This window comes from Biomphalaria glabrata, chromosome 5 (genome assembly GCF_947242115.1).
Source record: "Biomphalaria glabrata chromosome 5, xgBioGlab47.1, whole genome shotgun sequence".
NCBI lineage: Eukaryota > Metazoa > Mollusca > Gastropoda > Planorbidae > Biomphalaria > Biomphalaria glabrata.
This window is the reverse complement of record NC_074715.1, coordinates 51,145,395-51,164,881: the sequence shown is the minus strand read 5'-3', so window position 1 is coordinate 51,164,881 and position 19,487 is coordinate 51,145,395. Positions and strand designations below refer to the sequence as shown.

The 19,487-nt window shown below is 36.4% G+C and overlaps 1 protein-coding gene across 1 annotated transcript in view; it reads right to left on the bottom strand.

Annotated features, from left to right (window-relative positions):
• Positions 1 to 17,849, bottom strand: part of LOC106052058 (receptor-type tyrosine-protein phosphatase T-like) — a 41,550-nt gene extending 23,701 nt beyond the window's left edge. The window contains exons 1-9 of the mRNA XM_056029690.1: positions 17,834 to 17,849; positions 17,224 to 17,352; positions 15,553 to 15,690; positions 13,715 to 13,846; positions 10,065 to 10,199; positions 8,981 to 9,121; positions 7,314 to 7,499; positions 2,124 to 2,226; positions 476 to 585 (exon numbers count right to left, since the gene is read on the bottom strand). Of these exons, the coding sequence (XP_055885665.1) occupies positions 476 to 585; positions 2,124 to 2,226; positions 7,314 to 7,499; positions 8,981 to 9,121; positions 10,065 to 10,199; positions 13,715 to 13,846; positions 15,553 to 15,690; positions 17,224 to 17,352; positions 17,834 to 17,849 (1,090 nt within the window). The remainder of the gene's footprint in view (positions 1 to 475; positions 586 to 2,123; positions 2,227 to 7,313; positions 7,500 to 8,980; positions 9,122 to 10,064; positions 10,200 to 13,714; positions 13,847 to 15,552; positions 15,691 to 17,223; positions 17,353 to 17,833) is intronic.
• Between the last annotated feature and the right edge of the window lie 1,638 nt (positions 17,850 to 19,487).

The window sequence follows — 19,487 nt, the reverse complement described above, 5'->3', positions numbered from 1 at the left end:
GTGTTACTCTAATCAAATTGGAATATAAATATTACTGCTCTATTTATGCTTTCTTGAGTTGAGGGATCCCAAACAGAGGATGCATAATTCTAATATTGGCCAAACTAAAGTTACATAGCATTTGAGTTTTATGTTCTTGTTTGATTTGTAAAAATTTCTTTCAATGAACCCAATTATTTCGTTTGATTTTTTAAAATAATTTCATCAATATGGGGATTCCATAACTTTTCATTTATTATTACACCTAGATATTTTGAGTTTTTAGTCTGTGTGACTGGTTTACCATGCATAAATTAAGTAGTTTGTATTTGTTTTAGGTTTTTTTCACTCTTAATAACTGACATTTTTCTGGTTGGAAAGACATGCTCCAATAGAAATTGTCATGTTTAAATCTGTCATGGTTGTGCTCTAAATTTTAACTTTACCACATTGAAAAGGAGTAACAAATGATTTTTTTTAAAGCTTTACTTTGTACCTCTGGAGTTATCAGGTGCCTTGGACTGTAGACCTGTAGTACGAACAGCTTCAAGATTGTGAGTTGCCCTTCCATTGCCAAATACATTTTCAGTCTTACTCTTTCTTTTCCTAGAGCGAATGTATAAAAGCAGATATTTGTATGCATCTTGAAATATTTGAGCATAAATCAAATGAAAGCTATTAAAGCAATATTTGTAATTATGAACAAATAAGCTCAGGATTTGTCCCTAACATTTCACTACTATAAGTAAGATCATTACATAAGTGAGATCATTACATAAGTGAGATCATTATATATGTAAGATCATTACATAAGTGAGATCATTATAAAAGTTAGATCATTATCTTAAGAAATGTAGTCCTATATATAATGGAGCAGAAATGTAAAGTAAAAAATATATAAAGTAAAATAAAGACCTTGCAATCTATACGGCAGATAATGTAAAGGTCATCTTTTTCTGTGGCCCATAGTCACCAAGGGTGTCATGTGGCCAGTACAATGACCAACCACCTTTACTTTTCCCAACTAATGTCAGGTACCCATTAGAGCTGGGTGGACTCAGTGGCGCTCAAAGATCACGAAATAAAAAATCCCAATCTTTACCAGGATTTGAACCTGGGACCCCTAGTTAAAAAGCCAAGTGCTTTATTGCTAAGCGACAGCCCCTCCAAAGAATATACAAGCAGTAGAGTACATAATCATTGGAGAGGGGCACAAGACTACTTTTTTACCTTCGGAACATTTTATTTTTACAACTAGAGAATATAGGTCAGTGATTGCAGTGCCCCTATTCTATCTGAAGTGGTCTGCTCTAGTCCATTCTATTATTATAGCCTAAAATATACTAGATCATTTTGATCCATAACCATTGATTTTTTAGTCTTTGTAAATTAAGATTTGCATTTCTTGTTAAACATTCAAGTTGTAGACCTATGTCTAGTTACAAGGCTAATTTTATTTTTGGACTGGAAACATGAGGGAATAAGAAAATATGATTTACACATAGATACTCTGCATCTTCGGAATTTTACAAGTAGATATATATATACATATATATATATATATATATATATATATATATATATATATATTAGATCTTAAGTATTTAGGTTCTAGATCAGGGGTTCTCAACCTGTGGATCGCGACCCCCTTGGGGGTCGATTGACGATTTGCCTGGGGTCGCCAAAGACCATCGAAAATGTGGATTGTTATTGTCTTCTCTTCTATTCTGTATGTGTGTGTGGGGGGCAGGGGGGTCGTGGCAGACTGGGGGATAGTAAAAAGGGGTCGGCGAGTATAAAAGGTTGAGAACCGCTTTTCTAGATCATACTCTCTTCACTTGATATAGATCATCAAAATATTGATCTTATTTACAGATGTTGACATTGTATATCTATATTTACTCTACATTCTATATAGATTAGATTTAAATTTGTATTCAAAATCAATGCTAGTATACATGATAAACATTGTTTTGTAAAAAATAGTTTCTTTTACTAAAACAAAAAAAAGTATAAATTTTCATATAGCTGTTAGACCTAAACTTTTAAGAAATGGACACCTTTTTCTGAATCTCAGAAGAAAAAAAAATAAAGACTAGATTTTGACCTTGACCTAGTCTTAAATATTTAGAGATCTTACTCACTTCCAAAATAAAAAGCCAATAACTGCAACAATCAGCAAAATAATGATAGCGATGATTGGCCCAGCAATAACACCAGCTGATGCAGTGTTTGAACTTGGAGAAGCTACAAAAAGAAAACAATAAAATGATTGCTTTTTAAAGTCACTCTATAATTAGATATAGAGACCTACATTACATGGACTAGATCTATTTAAATGAAATCCCCAAGCTGCAAATTTTGGAGAAGGTCCAAAACATTTTAATTTCTGGGCCTGTGTGCAGGTCTGGCCTTAGGCATATAGGCCAACTAGGCAGCCGTCAGGGGGCCCACCAATTGGAGGGGGGCTTCGCACAGGACTCAGATGTGTTTAGAGTAAAAATTGCGAAACATATGGATCAAATCTCAAACATATATATATATGGCTCCTTATCTACTAGCCTAGCTTTAAGTCTCTACCATAATTCAAGGTTAATTGACGAATGTTTAGATTAGATCTACTTGTTAGGCTACATATCTTAGAAGATCATTGTTTCTTCCTTTAGGTGACATGTTAGAATGGTATTTCTAGTGATGAATCGCCCATGAAGCATATGAATTTAACTTATTTGTTGATTCAGATATATGCGCAGGAAGGTTTTTAATTCCTTGCGCATTTTTAGTGTTTTTTTGTTTTTTTTTTGTGTGTTTTTTTTTATCTTTTTCATTAGGTACGACCATATTACACAAGGCAGGCCCTGCTGTGTACAATATTACAGAATAGACCCCCAATAGAAACCTAATATATCCAGACACTAGCGCAAGGTTTCTCAAAATGTTTTCTGCAATAGAACACTACGTAATTTCGGAAAATTTAGCGGAACACTTACGTTATATGATCACTGAAGATTTAATTACAAACACTGATGTTTAAAATACAATTCCATTTAATTCACATGAACAAGAAAACTAACAAAAGACTGTCAACACTTTGAACACACTTGAGAAAAACACGTGAACACACTGACCACTAGAACAAGGGAGACTACAGGAAAACAAACAAAACACACAACTTGTCACTTGGCTTGTTTAGATTGGATTCAATAATGTAAAAATGAAGACATATTTGAAAATGTATAAAAATGTTTAGTTAGTCTATAAATTGCAGCTTAATTCTTTACTAAAACAAAGTATTACATAATTGTATTTTTTTTTAAAGGCTATATTTGTTAGTTTCTAAAAGATTTGACTTGACTCTTATCTTATATAATACAGACGTTACTTCAAAAAAGAAGATGATTACGTCTGTAATTTATAAGATGAGATTTTAAGAGTGTAAATTTCAGACGTTCCTTTCGGAACAGTGGACACCAGGTTGGAGGAGGCTTCAGACATTGCCAATGACAGATCTTTGTGGAGACAGCTTTACTCATGCATATTAACCAATGACCTAAATTGTGCCTAGTCACTGGTTTTCCTGGCTAGCTCAGGCAACCCATTCCATGCTCTAATAGCGCTAGGGAAGAAGGAGCATTTGTACAAATTGGTCCTAGCATATGGAGAGACAAATGTATCTTTATCTTTGTGTCTTTCTGAGTATTTTATTATATTTTGTTTTTGTATTTGAAGATTATGGTTCAGTGTTTTATGTATAATTGCTACTTTACTTTTAAGTCTTCTATCCTGAAGGCTTTCTAAATTTAGTGTGTTACTCAAGTCAAATGTGAATATTCGTTTGTTATGAATCGCACTGCTCTATTTTGTGTCTGTTCCAGTTTCTTAATGTTTTCTTGAGTTAAGGGGTCCCAAACGGAGGATGCATATTCTATTATTGGCCTAACCAATGTTAAAGTTTTGTTTTATTTTTGTATAGTTTCATCAATATGTGGATTCCATGACAGTTTTTCATTTATTATAACACCTAGGTATTTTGTGTTTCTAGTCTGTGTTACTGGTTTACCATGAATAAGATAAGTCGAATTAATTTGTTTTAGTTTTTTGGTTAATCTTAGTTACTGACATTTTTTCTGGGTGAAAAGACACACACACACACTCATACACAACTTTGTCTTAATAAATTGTAAGCTTAAAAATAGACCAACAACTCTGCGATTTGGACCTCCGATTGGTGTGGGCCTCGCACAGGACTAAAACAAATTCTTTTTAGAGAAAAAATTGTGAAACATGGATGAAACCTAAAACATAGTAGAACTCTGTGGATCTATGTCTTCTATTCTAGATTTATTGTCGAATGTTTAGATCTATATGTTAGACTGTATGTTACAAGGCCATTGTTTCTTCCTTTTGGTGAAATGTGGAAACGTTATTTCTAGTCTGGTGATCATGAATCATCAATGAAGCATATTAGTGCTATCGGCGCTATATGAAATTAACTTATTTGTTGAAGATATAGATAAAGGAAGGTTTTTAATTTATCGTGTAATTTTCGGTCTTAATTTTATGTTTGTCTATTTCATTTGGGGCCACCCTATTTACTTCGCCTAGGGCCTCCCTATTTGCTTTGCCTAGGGCTTCCAATTAGCCTACCTAAGGCCGGCCCTTCGGAAGACTTGACCAAGACAACACAGGAGGCGTTGTCTGAATATGGGGACAGGGTATCTCACTGCTACACACTCTTACATGCTGCATGATTGTCCGGAGTTATTGCAGGCAGCTCTAGTGAAATAGTAGTGCAACTATAAATATAATAGACCAGAACGTCTATAGATGTATACACAGTCCCTAGCCAGTGCGAAGTCCATGTAGATAAGTGTTGTTATTGGTCGTTGACTTGTACCACCTAACTGCTGGTAGACACCTTTTGTGAACTAACTAAACACTTTATTTATAGTATAAGCAAAATCAACTTGTGATCAAATGAAATAATTGTAATGGACTTTAGTAATGATGTCTTTAACAAAATCTAACTCACTAACACAGCCTTTCAGTCTCGCGTTCTGGAGTCGTCTGTCCTAAGACCAAGCGATGACAATGCCACCTATGTTGCATCATTCACAACCAATCGCTAAACTCTTCCCACCGTCACCATAGAAACAGACACACACACTACATAACAATAAGTTAAATCTTTCTATAAGCAAGTTTGATCTTTCTCTTTGCTAGTTGAAATATCTTCAATTAGTGTGTTATCAAACAGAATTAACAGATAATTTTTAGAAACCTTTCAGAACACTTGCTACCGTTTTAAGGGCAATGCCTAATGGCCTCTTTCAGATTCACTAATGTCATTACTGAAGAGATCCGTCATTGAGTTCTAAGTATTTTCTTTAATATTCCACTACAAGAAATGTGCCGTGTTTAGGCCACGGTGCAAATGTTTATTTTGGCGTCCTCCGATTAATGAACTTGACTTGATCGTTAAGAAACGCTAGAGTTTCGATTCGAAAGGCATGAACTTAACCATCCTCTTATAAATAATGACTAAAGAATAAAAATAGTTTGTCTATGTGTTAAAGGTTTTTGTGGGAAATAAATTACGATAACAGATTTAGAATTAGTATATTTCTTCTTCTTTTAGCAAACTTTTGAGAAAAACACAACGACAAACAGGCATTTTTTTTTCAAGGCGTGGCTTTAGTTTTAATGACTACCTGGTCATTAGTCTCACACCTGTTGTTTATTTCTGCCACACCTCTTTCATTGGCCTACGTAGAGAATGATTATATTAGATCTCTTTCATTTAGCTTGTCTTGTTAAGAAAGGCTAGAATAAATATGTTAGTCTACATTTATTCGCTCGCAATGATGGCAATCAGATAACAAATATGTGGCCTCAATTACCGGTACGGACTTATTTTCTTCAAGTTCCTGCTTCCATATGTAAACCGTTATGTTTTGAGGCAGTGCTGTTGTGTGATGCCATGGCATTGATCATTGAATATGAAATGTGAGAGATACGTGTAATAGGTCCCTCCGCCCACCTTCCACCCAGTTTCCAGGTCCCATGAAGTTTTGATTTGAATCATCATCATCATCATCATCAAACTCCATTTGAGTGAGGGCTTGAGAGGCTCAAATCCACTCTTGCAAAAGCCCTGAACAGAAAACCTGCTGTCTTGCGTAGTGCATAAATGTCGCCATACAGGTCGAGAATTTTTGGTTTCCCAGACCTGTCGAGACGGAGATCAGCGAGTCTGGGGCAGTCAAACAGAATATCAGGCACGGTTTCCTCTTCCTCCCCGCAGCGGGGGCACCGTGAATCGAAATTTGGCCATAGCCGTGAGAAATATGAAAATACAAAGACCGATCCACTTTAGAGTTGGTGGCTATGTATGGTGAACAATGCAAGACAAACGGCATTGTCGTCAGCGGTCTTAGATAGGACAGACGAATTCAGACTGCCAGAGTGAAAAGACGTGTTCATGTAGTGAGTTCGATTTCGTTCAAAATACAATTCTATATTATTACCACTAAGAAGTTTTTTAAAAAGTTTTTACAACTTAAACTATATTACGCCTACGGCGGTTTAGTTGTCTACCAGCAGCTTGGTGCTACAAGTCAACGACCGTCACCAACGTGTTATTAATGCAATATTTTTAAACATTCTTTAAAAAAAACAATCTTATAAAAATGGGAACTCCGTCCTTAAAACTATAGGTCTACCTACAAATAATGTACACGTTTTTTCCCTTATTTGATGTCAATCAAAATAATTAATTATCAATAATTAATTAATTGACTAATTAAGTATTTTTGTTAATTGATTCATGTTTTTTGATCGGAGAATCATTTAGGGGACTTAACCCAACAAAATTAGCCATATCTGGAAATACTGAAGCATTAGTTTCCCTTTTTGCTATTAAAGAAATAATTAATTACCTGTAATTAATTGTCTGATTGGTTACTTTATTTAATTGATTCATGTCTTGTCTATGTCATTTTTACTGATTCATGTCTTCTCTATGTCTAAGAATAATTGTGCGAAGTTTGAACTTGATCTGAGAATGGGTGTGGGAGAAATAACGTGTACACACTTTTTACCAGACAGACAGAGTGCTCTGATATAGATCTAAGTTTGCAAAAGAATAGTTGGCATAGCCGTGAACATACAGCAAAAGGCAATTTAGAATATATACACTGCGGAGCCGACTGATTAGTAGATTAGGAAGAGGGGAGATACAACGTAAGGAATGGGGTTTTAACGAGTAACATTAATAACTAAACTGTAAAGTATTAATTTTATTTACACAATTTTTGTATCTTTCATATTCTTACCTATTAGGCACGTTTCCCCCTCGTATCCACTTTGACATCCTGCCAAACAACGGCCATCAACGTTGTGGCATATCTTGAAAGGCGACACTGTCACGGTGGCCAGTGTTGAGGCTGGGTCTGGCTCCGTTTTACAGTACTGGCTACAATTAGATTGACACCCAGCACCGAACGTGTTTGGGGCGCACTCTGTTGTGTGTTAGAATAACAGACACAATCTTTGTACAAATAACAGACAAAATCTTTGTGAAAGTAACAAACACAATCTTTGTTAATGATACTGTTGAAACGATTTTCACTAGTTCAAAATTGATTTTAGAAATTTAATACACATTCAAGTAAATTGTCAGTTGTGTAAGCGTTGTAACAGTTGCACACTAGCGCGACAGTGCAGCACCGCGTGTGCTACCAAATAAATGGACGTTCCAAATAGTTCTCCCTAACTGCCACGTAATCATATGTGTCATGGTAGTCAGAAAACGCAAACATGTTTTTCTACACAATTCTGGATTTATCTTGTTTCTTTAAAAACAGTAAAACTAATAATGTCTCTTGATGATCGGCAGTTTTCTACTTTTAACTTGGTAGGAAATGTATAAATAGAGTCAACAATCTTGTTGTGGAAGGTCCATAAGTTGATGCTGAATCTCAGGGGCGGACTGGCTATATGGGCATTTGGGCAAATGCCCGGTGGGCCGTACCCAAATGAGCCGGTAGATCCACCGAAATGCCTGATCGAAGTCACTATGGCACATATCAAGTTGTTAAAGGTTTTATAATATCCTTATTATGTTATTATTATTTTTTTATAAAAGGCCCTCTGAGCGTCGTGTTTAAACAAAAAGTCTTTCACAGACATTACAGTGTAATACTCTTTTAATCAAACACATTTTCCGAAAATAAAATGTAGAATGTAGACAGTGCTACTAGTAGGCTTCATCTTTTTAGGGCCTACATAATTGCTGATTTAAAAAGACGCTATATTGCTTATTAAGATATAGAGTTCACTGTATGCATGCATATCGATATATTATCAAATTTAACAATGATTTTTAAGCACCGATACACCTAGACATGGATGCCCATCACATGATAGAGAATTTGTGGGCCGAATTTTATAGAAATGCCCGGGCCGATTTTGACACCCAGTCTACCCCTGCTGAATCTATTTAGGCCTATGTGGATTTATTATTGAATTATATGGTGCGATTCTAACGCACAATATTGTTAGTGTTATTATTACTATGATTTCAAATTAACTTGCTGCAGTATAGTTATACTCCGTGAGGATTTTTATTGGTTCTTCACTAATTCAAATATCCGCAGCCACGCTCGGATGTCGAGTCACTAGACCTAGTGTTTACAGAATGGCTTTCACTACCTAACACAAGCGTGACACTCACAAAGACTTGGCTTGTTGTGAGTTATATTGCACAGTTAAGAATGGGACGTTGTTTGTTGGAATGTACGAAAAATATGGATAAAGGGAAATAAACAATTTAAAAAGAAAAGGTATACAGGGGCGTTAAAACTAGACATTGGCGCTAGTAAAAAGTGGAACACTTTTTTTTTAATGTCACACTTTTTTAAAACCATGCATTTTAATTTTACTCTATTTTTCATTATTTGATATTGAAAGCATTGCATACTAGACTCTAGACTCTACCTACCTTTTTGGCAAGTACTGCTTTGGTAGCCATCCACACAAGGGCTAAGACAGCCACCGTCTGCTGAGTTGCATGACTTATCTCCCCCACAGTTTGTGCTGCAGGATTCGGTGCAGCCTTTTCCGAACTTGAACTGTGGACAAGCTGCGAAGTGAAGTGCTTCGTAAATCAAGTTTGCATATACATCTTTACAGACATCGAGAAGTCTTCTTAAGTTAAAAGAAATGTTAATTAGATCTATAAATCTCTAGAAAGTCCACCAGAAAATGCAAGATAACAGGGACGTAACTAGGAATTTTCCAATGTTTGGGGGCCCGGGGGACGGGCTTGGTCTCTTTGGGGGCTCCTGCATTTTGCATAATAATTCATTTTTAATGTAAAAAAAAACACTCTTTAGGGGCCCCCCTCACGTGGGGGCCCGGGGATATTTTCAATGTCTCGTCTCCCCTTCCTCCCCCACCCTAGCTACGCCACTGGACAAGACAGATCTTTCATGTAGCGTTGTCATTTATCACGGTTGTCCGCTCGCCTAGAGCTGGCCTGTGCTATGTGTGTCAGCAGATTACACACACACGATTACCCCTATCCGCGTCGCCACAACAGATATAGGCCTAACAATAATTGTTAACTTTCTCATAATTAAGTTTCAATAAACCAAAAACAAATTGCAATAGTTTATGTCTTCTTTTTTTTTGTGCATAATACATTCCAGATACTTTTGGTTTCTTTTGGAATCGGGGAAGAATCTGCTGGTTCATAAAAGGGATTTATCTCGAACCTTTTTGGGCATCTCGACAGGACTGGATTAGGGAGCGGCAAACTTTGTCACAGTTGATGCTTAAGAATGCATCGGTTTTAGGGCTATCGTTCAAGGCAGCTTTCTTCCTCTTTGTCTTATCGGGTGCCTCAGTCCTTTAGCTCTCGGCGAGGATCGTACCAGCACACAAAGTCTGTCATGATGCTGTTCTGTATTGGTCAATTTCCTTCCACGTATAGGCCTATAATATAGCTCTATGGGAAATTGGGGATTGGACGATATGACAGACCAGTTACTTTGCACTATAATTGAATTAATATATAAACTTACCTTGGTCGCAGAGATTGCCAATTTTCCCAGGAGGACATTCTAGACAGTTGCCATTGACGTTATTGCAGGATTGGTTTAGACAATTACTGCTGCATGTTTCAGTACAGTTGGCGCCATGAAACCCAGTCTGGCAAGCTGGGAAAGTACAACCCTAGTACTTAGTTATTTGAGTAAATCTACGTCTCCTTCAGTATTCTGAAGTCTTGGTTTTTAAACATAGTGGGAACAAGAAACACAGGATCGATTAACTTAACTAGAAGCTCACTTGCTATTTTGCATCCCATTTTTTAGAACATAAAAATGTTTCAGAGTTCTCACACTCAATAGACAAATGTATAGCAAACACAATATTGAAAGAGCTATTAGCGATTTAGACTCTTAGGTCCCACATTTTTAATACACATTATACTTTTGCAAGATGATTCAAGATTAGCACTCCACAGTCAGATTTGTTTTCAATATTACTGTTACCGAGTCTTTTATGAAGGGCTCTGATGTTAGCATGCAGTAGAAGTAATTCAAATTGAAACAAAAAAGTGTTATGGATTGTTTGCGTGTTTCCAAGGTGATAACGAAGAAAGGGAGAATTTATTGTTAGTTATATAGAGAGAATAATATTTTAATCATTTTAATGTGAGTCTTGTAGAAAGGTGCATCATTCTACAAGACTAACATTAAATATTAATGCTCTCTACCTCCCTCCCTCTCTCTCTCTCTCTCTCTCTCTCTCTGTCTCTCTCTTTCCTCCAACTAACAATAATTACTCCCATTCTTCATAATCACCTTGGAAACACAAACACACTCAATAACAATTAGTAGAATAGTAAGGTAGCCGTGGGCCCAGAATATGATGCTGGGCTACCTTCACGTCGGTTGAGTAGCCTGTGACGAAAAATAAATCTAGTCATACTATAAATTAATACATTTACAGAAAGGCTCTTCAATTCACGTACCACATTTAGGTCTGCACTCAATTCAGTAAAGACTTCTTTCAAGTAGGCTAAAAAATCAAATACATTACATATACGTGAATTCATAAAGGCAATTTCTTTTCCTTTTAAGGGCTCACGTGAGCCACAATAATCGAAGCCTTGACGCTTTAACCTCTTCGCGCCACTTACGATCGAGCCGAACCTGAACTTTTAAACTGGTCGGTACGAACCGAACGAACTGCCCTTACCTTAACCGAACTGAAACAAGGTTTAGGAATATCCTAGTAAGAAAAAAATAGTTTTTAGCGACTTGATTTGACAGTCATTTTTAATGCTTGGAACATTCATCTGCCTTCTTTAGCTGGCCGTGTCCTTGACATCTTGTGTCTGCCTCTGCGTCTATTTGGGTTGTCTTCCTTTGGTGTCAACACGATGGGTGCCGTACCATTTAATATTTGTGAGTTCATGAAATGGGAGATTAGAAGAAATAAAAAGTAGACGCTGAATGTAGACTCTACCAGGAAAAGTTGGGACAGATCTTTATCTTTTGTGGAGCATAGAGATAGCGCTGTTTGTGGCTGTTTCTAGAGAACGTAACATTAAACAGAATTATGAAATCAAAAACATAAATATGACGGCTTTCGTAGTAGGAGCCGCGAAGATAACATCTCTAAGTTACATCACAGATTAGAGGATTGACAAGAATATTTATCAAGAAGAAACAAAAAAAAATGAGTCGGCAGTAAGGGCAGGCTAGAGGTGCTCACATTTTAAATAATGAAATGAAGCCATTTTTCGACGGCGAATGCGTAAAAAGAGGGGGCTACTTCCTAGTGATGGAAGAAATGTCATGAAAAGAAAAATGCAGTTGAAGCCGCCGCCCTTTTTTTCATGAAAATAGATATGTTAATTTAAAACTAAGAGATACAGCAGCAGGGTTCAAAATGTTTTCTATTGCCGCCAACAAATCTGATACCGCTCAACTCTTGAACGTCATTTTAAAATCACAAAAGACATAGCTGTTATGAGGAGCGAGAATGGGACCACCACTGGTAAAGACCAGTTCCTAGAAGTTTCAGACATCATGGAGGATGTTACTCTTATTTGTGAGAAATTAGTTGGCGTGACAACTTATAGCACCAGAAGTATGGCTGGAGGCCATAGCAGACTGGCAGCAAGAGTTATTTTAAAAAAAAACTGAACCTCTGTGGCAAGGTGTTTAATCAGAACCATGGGATGCTATGTTCAGCTATGTAAATTTTATAACATTTCAAGCGTTGAACTAGAAAATTTCTAAGAAAGTAGAGTCCGAATATGAAGACGTTTTTGTTTTTTTTACAGTGAAGTGCGTGAATGGTTAAGCGGAGGAAAGGTTCTAAATTTATTTTTTTATTATATGAGACTTAAAACTGAAATTTTTGTGACTTATAAATGAAAACAAGTGACCCTCTGTTGTGGGATTTACCTTTTTTTTTTCAAGTGACTTTACTTCATATCTCAATGAACTAAATAACAGAGTACAAGAAATACAAGTCGATTCAGCATGTATAAGCGCCTTCTAAACGAAATTGCAACTCGAGATTTAGCAGGTGGAAATGGGCAATTGCAAGACATTTAGCAGGTGGAAATGGGCAACTGCAACTCGACATTTAGCAGGTGGAAATGGGCAACTGCAACTCGACATTTAGCAGGTGGAAATGGGCAACTGCAACTTGACATTTAGCAGGTGGAAATGGGCAATTGCAACTCGACATTTAGCAGGTGGAAATGGGCAACTGCAACTTGACATTTAGCAGGTGGAAATGGGCAATTGCAACTCGACATTTAGCAGGTGGAAATGGGCAACTGCAACTTGACATTTAGCAGGTGGAAATGGGCAATTGCAACTCGACATTTAGCAGGTGGAAATGGCCAACTGCAACTTGACATTTAGCAGGTGGAAATGGGCAACTGCAACTCGACATTTAGCAGGTGGAAATGGGCAATTGCAACTCGACATTTAGCAGGTGGAAATGGGCAACTGCAACTCGACATTTAGCAGGTGGAAATGGGCAACTGCAACTCGACATTTAGCAGGTGGAAATGGGCAATTGCAACTCGACATTTAGCAGGTGGAAATGGGCAATTGCAACTCGACATTTAGCAGGTGGAAATGGGCAACTGCAACTTGACATTTAACAGGTGGAAATGGGCAATTGCAACTCGACATTTAGCAGGTGGAAATGGGCAACTGCAACTCGACATTTAGCAGGTGGAAATGGGCAACTGCAACTCGACATTTAGCAGGTGGAAATGGGCAATTGCAACTCGACATTTAGCAGGTGGAAATGGGCAATTGCAACTCGACATTTAGCAGGTGGAAATGGGCAACTGCAACTCGACATTTAGCAGGTGGAAATGGGCAACTGCAACTCGACATTTAGCAGGTGGAAATGGGCGAAATGTTGTGTAGTTAACTCACGTCTAGATTCAGTGCATCAAAATGGTGCCACATCTGCGCAGCGAGATTTTCAGAATTTAAGTCAATGATTAACCTGCGTGACTAGATTGGCCTAGGAACATGCGTAGAACGTAATTTTTTTTTTGTTGAAGAAACATCTATATTTTATAAGATAAGAAGATAAAGCTTTAAAAATAACTTCGTAAGACTTCGTGAGACTATGTAAGACTTCGTGAGACCCCGTATGCCTACTCAGCCAATGAGAGCGTATGACTTACCATCGTTGCATGTGTCGCCGATGTATCCAGGCTCACAGCTACACGATCCAACAACTTTATCACACGTCTTATCTACACAGTGACTTGAACATCTTGATGTGCAGTTGTTGCCATAGAAACCTTCATCACAAACTAGGAATAACAGTCAATGCGTTACTTAATATTCACACAACCTTTGCCCTTGACATCTGGTGTTAATTGCATTTCAGACAATTTTGTTCTATCTAAAAAAAAAAAAATTCTAACTCAACGATTATTTGAACCGCTTAAGAATTTTTCTGATCTCATCATCTTTTATATATTTATTTCTATTAACAATCAAATGTCGTTTGGTATTCGCTCTGGACAGTCGTCTAGATCAGCGGTTCTCAACCTCTTATGCTCGGCGACCCCTTTTTACAATCCCCCACTCTGCCGCGACCCCCCACCCACACACAAACAGCAATAGACAATAACAATCCATATTTACGATGGTCTTAGGCTATCCCTGGCAACCTCGCGATTCACAGGTTGAAAACCCCTGGTCTAGATGGTTCCTGGTTAGAGCAAAGCCTGTCCTATTTGGGCTATGGTGTGATAATATTCGATTCTTAAGGAATAATCGAAAGATATAAAACAAAACAAAGATCGATATTATATCCATATTTTAACAAAATGACAACGTATTTGGACAATAGAAATAGAAGTATTCGTGATAGCCCTAATAGAGGCACACATTCGATGCTATAATTAAATAAAAATTAAAAAAAAAAAATGTCCTGATCAAGGTTCCGCTCCTCTTAGTTGAACTGCTGCTGTGTTAATAATCTGTTTTGTGGATTTTTTTTTTTACAAGATCTTCGGGGCTCGCAAAGACCTTCCTTCAGGGAACAGTACCAGGAAAAAGAAGAAGAGGCAGACAGAGAAAGCGATGGGAGGACAACATAAAAGAATGGACGGGCCTGCCATTGAAAGAGGTTCTAACTAAGGCAAAAGACAGAGAGGAATGGAGAAAGACGATCGACGAATCTTGCATTGTGCCCCAACGGTCCAACAGACTAAGGGATAGGTAAAGGGAACTCAAGATAAAGCATCATTCAACAGCGTTTCTCTGAAATAATGATTTTTTTTCAGCTATAGTTTCCAGATGTTTCGTTTCACGCTTCACAGCACAGCAGACTACAAGAGCTCTCCTGGCGTAGGAGAACTGACCGATGTAAACACGTCCATTGTTAAAAAAAAATCAACCGTGATATCATAAATGGTGATATGAGTCGACCTAAAGAAAGGACTGTGTGTTTTTGAAATAGAAATAGAATAGAATAGACAAGGGAAAAGGGAGAAAATGGAAGAGTGTATTAGGGTCCAGTTAGTCTGGAACATTTGAGGACCAGCAGAGGTAAAACTCGACAGATATTCCAGTTCAAGCTGTATACAACATTTATATTCAGACATTTCGTACTGCCAATTTTAAACGATTTATTTGTTGTTTTTTCTTATTATTATTTATTACACTCATTAAAGTGTCACGTAATTTGAAGTCCGGGTTGTCAGGTTCTTGAATTAGTTATATCATTTTGACCAATGTTTATAGAGAATGGTAGCAATATCAAGTAAAAATGAGTGTGGCTACATCTTAGTTATATCATTTTGTCCTGTGTTTATAGAGAATGGTAGCAATATCAAGTAAAAATGAGTGTGGCTACATCTTAGTTATATCACTTTATCCTGTGTTTATAGAGAATGGTAGCAATATCAAGTAAAAATGAGTGTGGCTACATCTTAGTTATATCACTTTGTCCTGTGTTTATAGAGAATGGTAGCAATATCAAGTAAAAATGAGTATGGCTACATCTTACCATCTTCACAGTTAGGAGGCTTGAAGCCGTCAATGCAGCCTCCAGTGCACGCTCCTGACACAGCATCGCACGAACCAATTGAACATTGGTAGCTACAGAACCTCTTGCAATCTTTGCCATAAGAGCCGAAATCACAAGCTGTATAAATGTTATACCTCAATAGTATTAGTAGAAAACATAGTGACGCCTTGGTAGTCAAAATCTTTAGCAATCAAGAGCCATAATTAATACAAAGGAGGGCAACAGTTAAAATGTAAAGCAAGCAAAATATTATTTTTTTTTTAAAAAAAAAAAAAGCTTATTTAAGGGGAAGAACTACACAATTTTACAAAAAATTTTTAAATTGTATTCATGTTTTGCTGTGTCCAATACAGAATTGTTTAAAGTTTCAACTTGATACGAGAATGGGTCTGGGGGAAATAATGTGTACAATTATCTAAGAAGACCAAATCCCCACTTATTTAGCCTTATCTATGAATACTGAAGGATTAATTTCCCAAGTTGGTATTAAACAAATTAATTATCAGTCATTAATTGACTAATCGGTTTATTTTCTTATGGATTCGTGTATTGTCTTCGCCAATGAATAATTGTGCAAAGTTTCAACTTGATCCGAGAATGGGCGTGGTAGAAATAACGTGTACAAAATTTTGACCAGACAGACAGAGTTTACATAAGTTTTGTAGAAAATGGGGTCAGCTATTTGAATATTTCAAATGTGCCAAGTTCATACAATTGTTAGGCTTCAATCGGCTAAATTATATTAAATACAATAAATTAATATAATAATAATAATAAGGCTTGTGTTCGAGTCCGAAGATTATTGAGGAATGCAGTATTTCCCGTGGCTACGCAGCCCCAGCTGTGACCTACATATTTTGCCACTTCCAGGGCAAGCATAACCATTGTCTGTCGGTGGTCGATTTAGATCTGCAATCTTAGTCAATTCATCATAGCAAGGTATTTTTTTATTTGACGTAGATTTATTGTTTTCATATCTTTACGAGTCCAAGAAAAGACGAACTCATTTTTGCGCCTGTGTCCGTTCTAGTTTTTGTAGAGATTACTAAATTACAAAATCTTGATTCTTATCATTTGGATGTGTTTTGGTGCTCAACTACGAAACGGGTTGCACTGTGGTGTAAGCATGCATCCGTAATAGTTTTATACACGTTTTGATTAGCAGCTTATATCCCACAAAGGACTTCAAACAAACTTAGTTGATTTTGTCAAAATGTATATTAGGTCTAAATATTAAGTTCACACTAAATTTGATTCTAAAATTTATAGTTTCAAATAGCAAGACCAGCCCACGATAGCAAAATGTTATTATTATTACTTAACACAAAAATACAGTAGTTGTAGTAGTACTAAGCCTATAAGAACTTTTAAGCAAATGTGACTAAAGTTGTTTTTAATCGTATAGTTCCATATACATATTTATTATTAAACTCATAAAGGAAAAAATGCAATCCGGCACAATAAGAAAAATTGGTATAATTTAGCTTAACTATTTAATTATTTTAACTAATTTAGCTAGTTTTACTAAAATTGAAAGATTTTTCCTCTGCGCTTAAAATTGTAAACGTTTTTTAAGGGAAGTCTAACAAGATAAGGTTTAAGTTCTTAGTTAATGAAGGTAGATTCTAGCTATCTGTAAGTAAGACAGACCTTTGTCACATTTAAACCCTTTCCAGCCTGGAGCACATCCTTTGCAAATACCGTTAGTACAAATGCCGTCTGCACAGTTCTGTGGGCATGGATCAGTGCAGTTGGGTCCATAGAAACCCGCAGGGCATGCTGTAACAACAAAACAAAAACTTGAAACGCAGCTCAAATATTTAGGGAACAAAACAAAGAAGTAGTTGTTATTTTGAAAGATTAGCATCTGTATTCAAATAAAACAGAAAATCTTCACTTGACAACGTAATCTACAGCCAGTTGGTTTATAAAGTAGAACAGGGAGGTAACTGAAAATCACTTCTGCACATTTGAGTAGCCAGAGTTAGCTTATAAAAACTACAACAATAGACTCGCCATAGACTTATATATTTATAAATGAGACTCGCATTTAAAAAATTGAAGTTAGCATTTAGATCAATAAACTTTCTTAATTTTATAACTAATAGCAACAAAAAGACATTGATTAGAAATATGGACAGTTTTCTTCCGAAGCGAGAACAGACCCAAAAAAAAAGTTATATTTTTATGTAGAAGGTTCTTTTAGGAGAAATCTTAGAATGAACATACCCAAGCCTACGGAACTAAACATTCTACTTACAGGCAGTTGTCGACATCCCGAAACTATAAAATGTTCACTGAAAAAAAGTATTTTGTCTTTACACATAAACTGACAACAAGCTACTCGCAAGATTTAAATGGCAGTCACCTAAAAGTAACTTAATTGATTAGTTGATACACTTTGTTTTTATATCTATAGTAGGCTACACAACCAACTCCGCAAGATTGAATAATTAAGTACACATTTTAAAAAAAAATATAATCCTCAAAATGAATATCAGATGTGAAAGTCCAGTGGCTGATATTGTTTGACAGGTCTCCGTGAGCTGACCATGTACACATGTCAGTGTGCAGATCTCAGGTAAGTTTTCAAAGTGTGTCGTGGAGGAGCTACTAAGGATTGATGACAGCGTTCGATTGGTTGCGGGCATTTTTTTGACCATTCCGATCAGCTGACTGTTTTGATAGTCGTTAAGTGCGCTGTACAGTAGAGAAAGAAATGTAGGCTACATCTCAAATTTTCTTTTTTTTAAGCTTCGGCTTTATTTTTTGTTTTGTTTTTTTAGTTTTGCTCATTATTCAGACTTTTTTTTTCATCTTTAGAAATAAACAAATAAAGATTATGGCATCAAAGAATACTGTCTTCTTCTTATCTTAAATGATACAGACGTTACTTAAAAAAAAAAGAAGATGATTACGTCCTACGCGACAAGCATTTAGTCATGCATATTAACTAATGACCTAAACTCCGCCAAGTCACTGGTTTTCCTGGCTAGCTCAGGCAACCCATTCCATGCTCTAATAGCGCTAGGGAAGAAGGAGCTTTTGTACAAATTTGTCCTAGCATATGGGACGAGGAATGTGCCTTTATCTTTGTATCTTTCTGAGTATTTTATTAGATTTTGTTTTTGTATTTGAAGATTATGGTTCAGTGTTTTATGTATAATTTCTACTTTACTTTTAAGTCTTCTATCCTGAAGGTGTTACTCTTGTTATGAATCTCATTTCTCTATTTTGTGTCTGTTCCAGTTTCTTAATGTTTTCTTGAGTTGAGGGGTCCCAAATAAAGGATGCATACTTTATTATTGGCCTAACTAAGGTTAAATAACATTTTAGTTTTATGTTCTTACTTGATTTATTGAAATTTCTTCTAATAAACCCTAATGCTTTATTTGTTTTGTTTTTTTTAATATTTCATCAATATGGGGATTACATGACAGTTTTTCATTTATTATAACACCTAGGTATTTTGCGTTTTTAGTCTGTGTTACTGGTTTACCATGAATAAGTGTTGTCGTCGTGACACTTTGAAAACAAAAACACATATCCTTCTAATATTTCTAATACGAGGTCCTTGTAGTACCGGTTTTGAATAGCACTAACAAATCAAACATATAGGCCTACAAATGTTTTGTATTTAAAGAAAGCCTTAACCACAAGATCAAAACCAAGAAAAAAAAACAATAATGTTTGACAAGAACCTAAAATACTTTTGAAGGTTTACATTGAATACTATACATAATCGACTTCCTGGGGTCTTGAGTTTAAATCTCGGTGAAGCCCGGGATTTAGAATTTCGAGTTTTTTAGGGCGCCCCTGGGGTCGCGGTGGTTGAGTTGTTAAGCGCTTGGCTTCCGAACCTGGGGTCCTGGTCCTAGGTTCGAATTTCGGTGAAGACTGGGATTTTTAGGGCG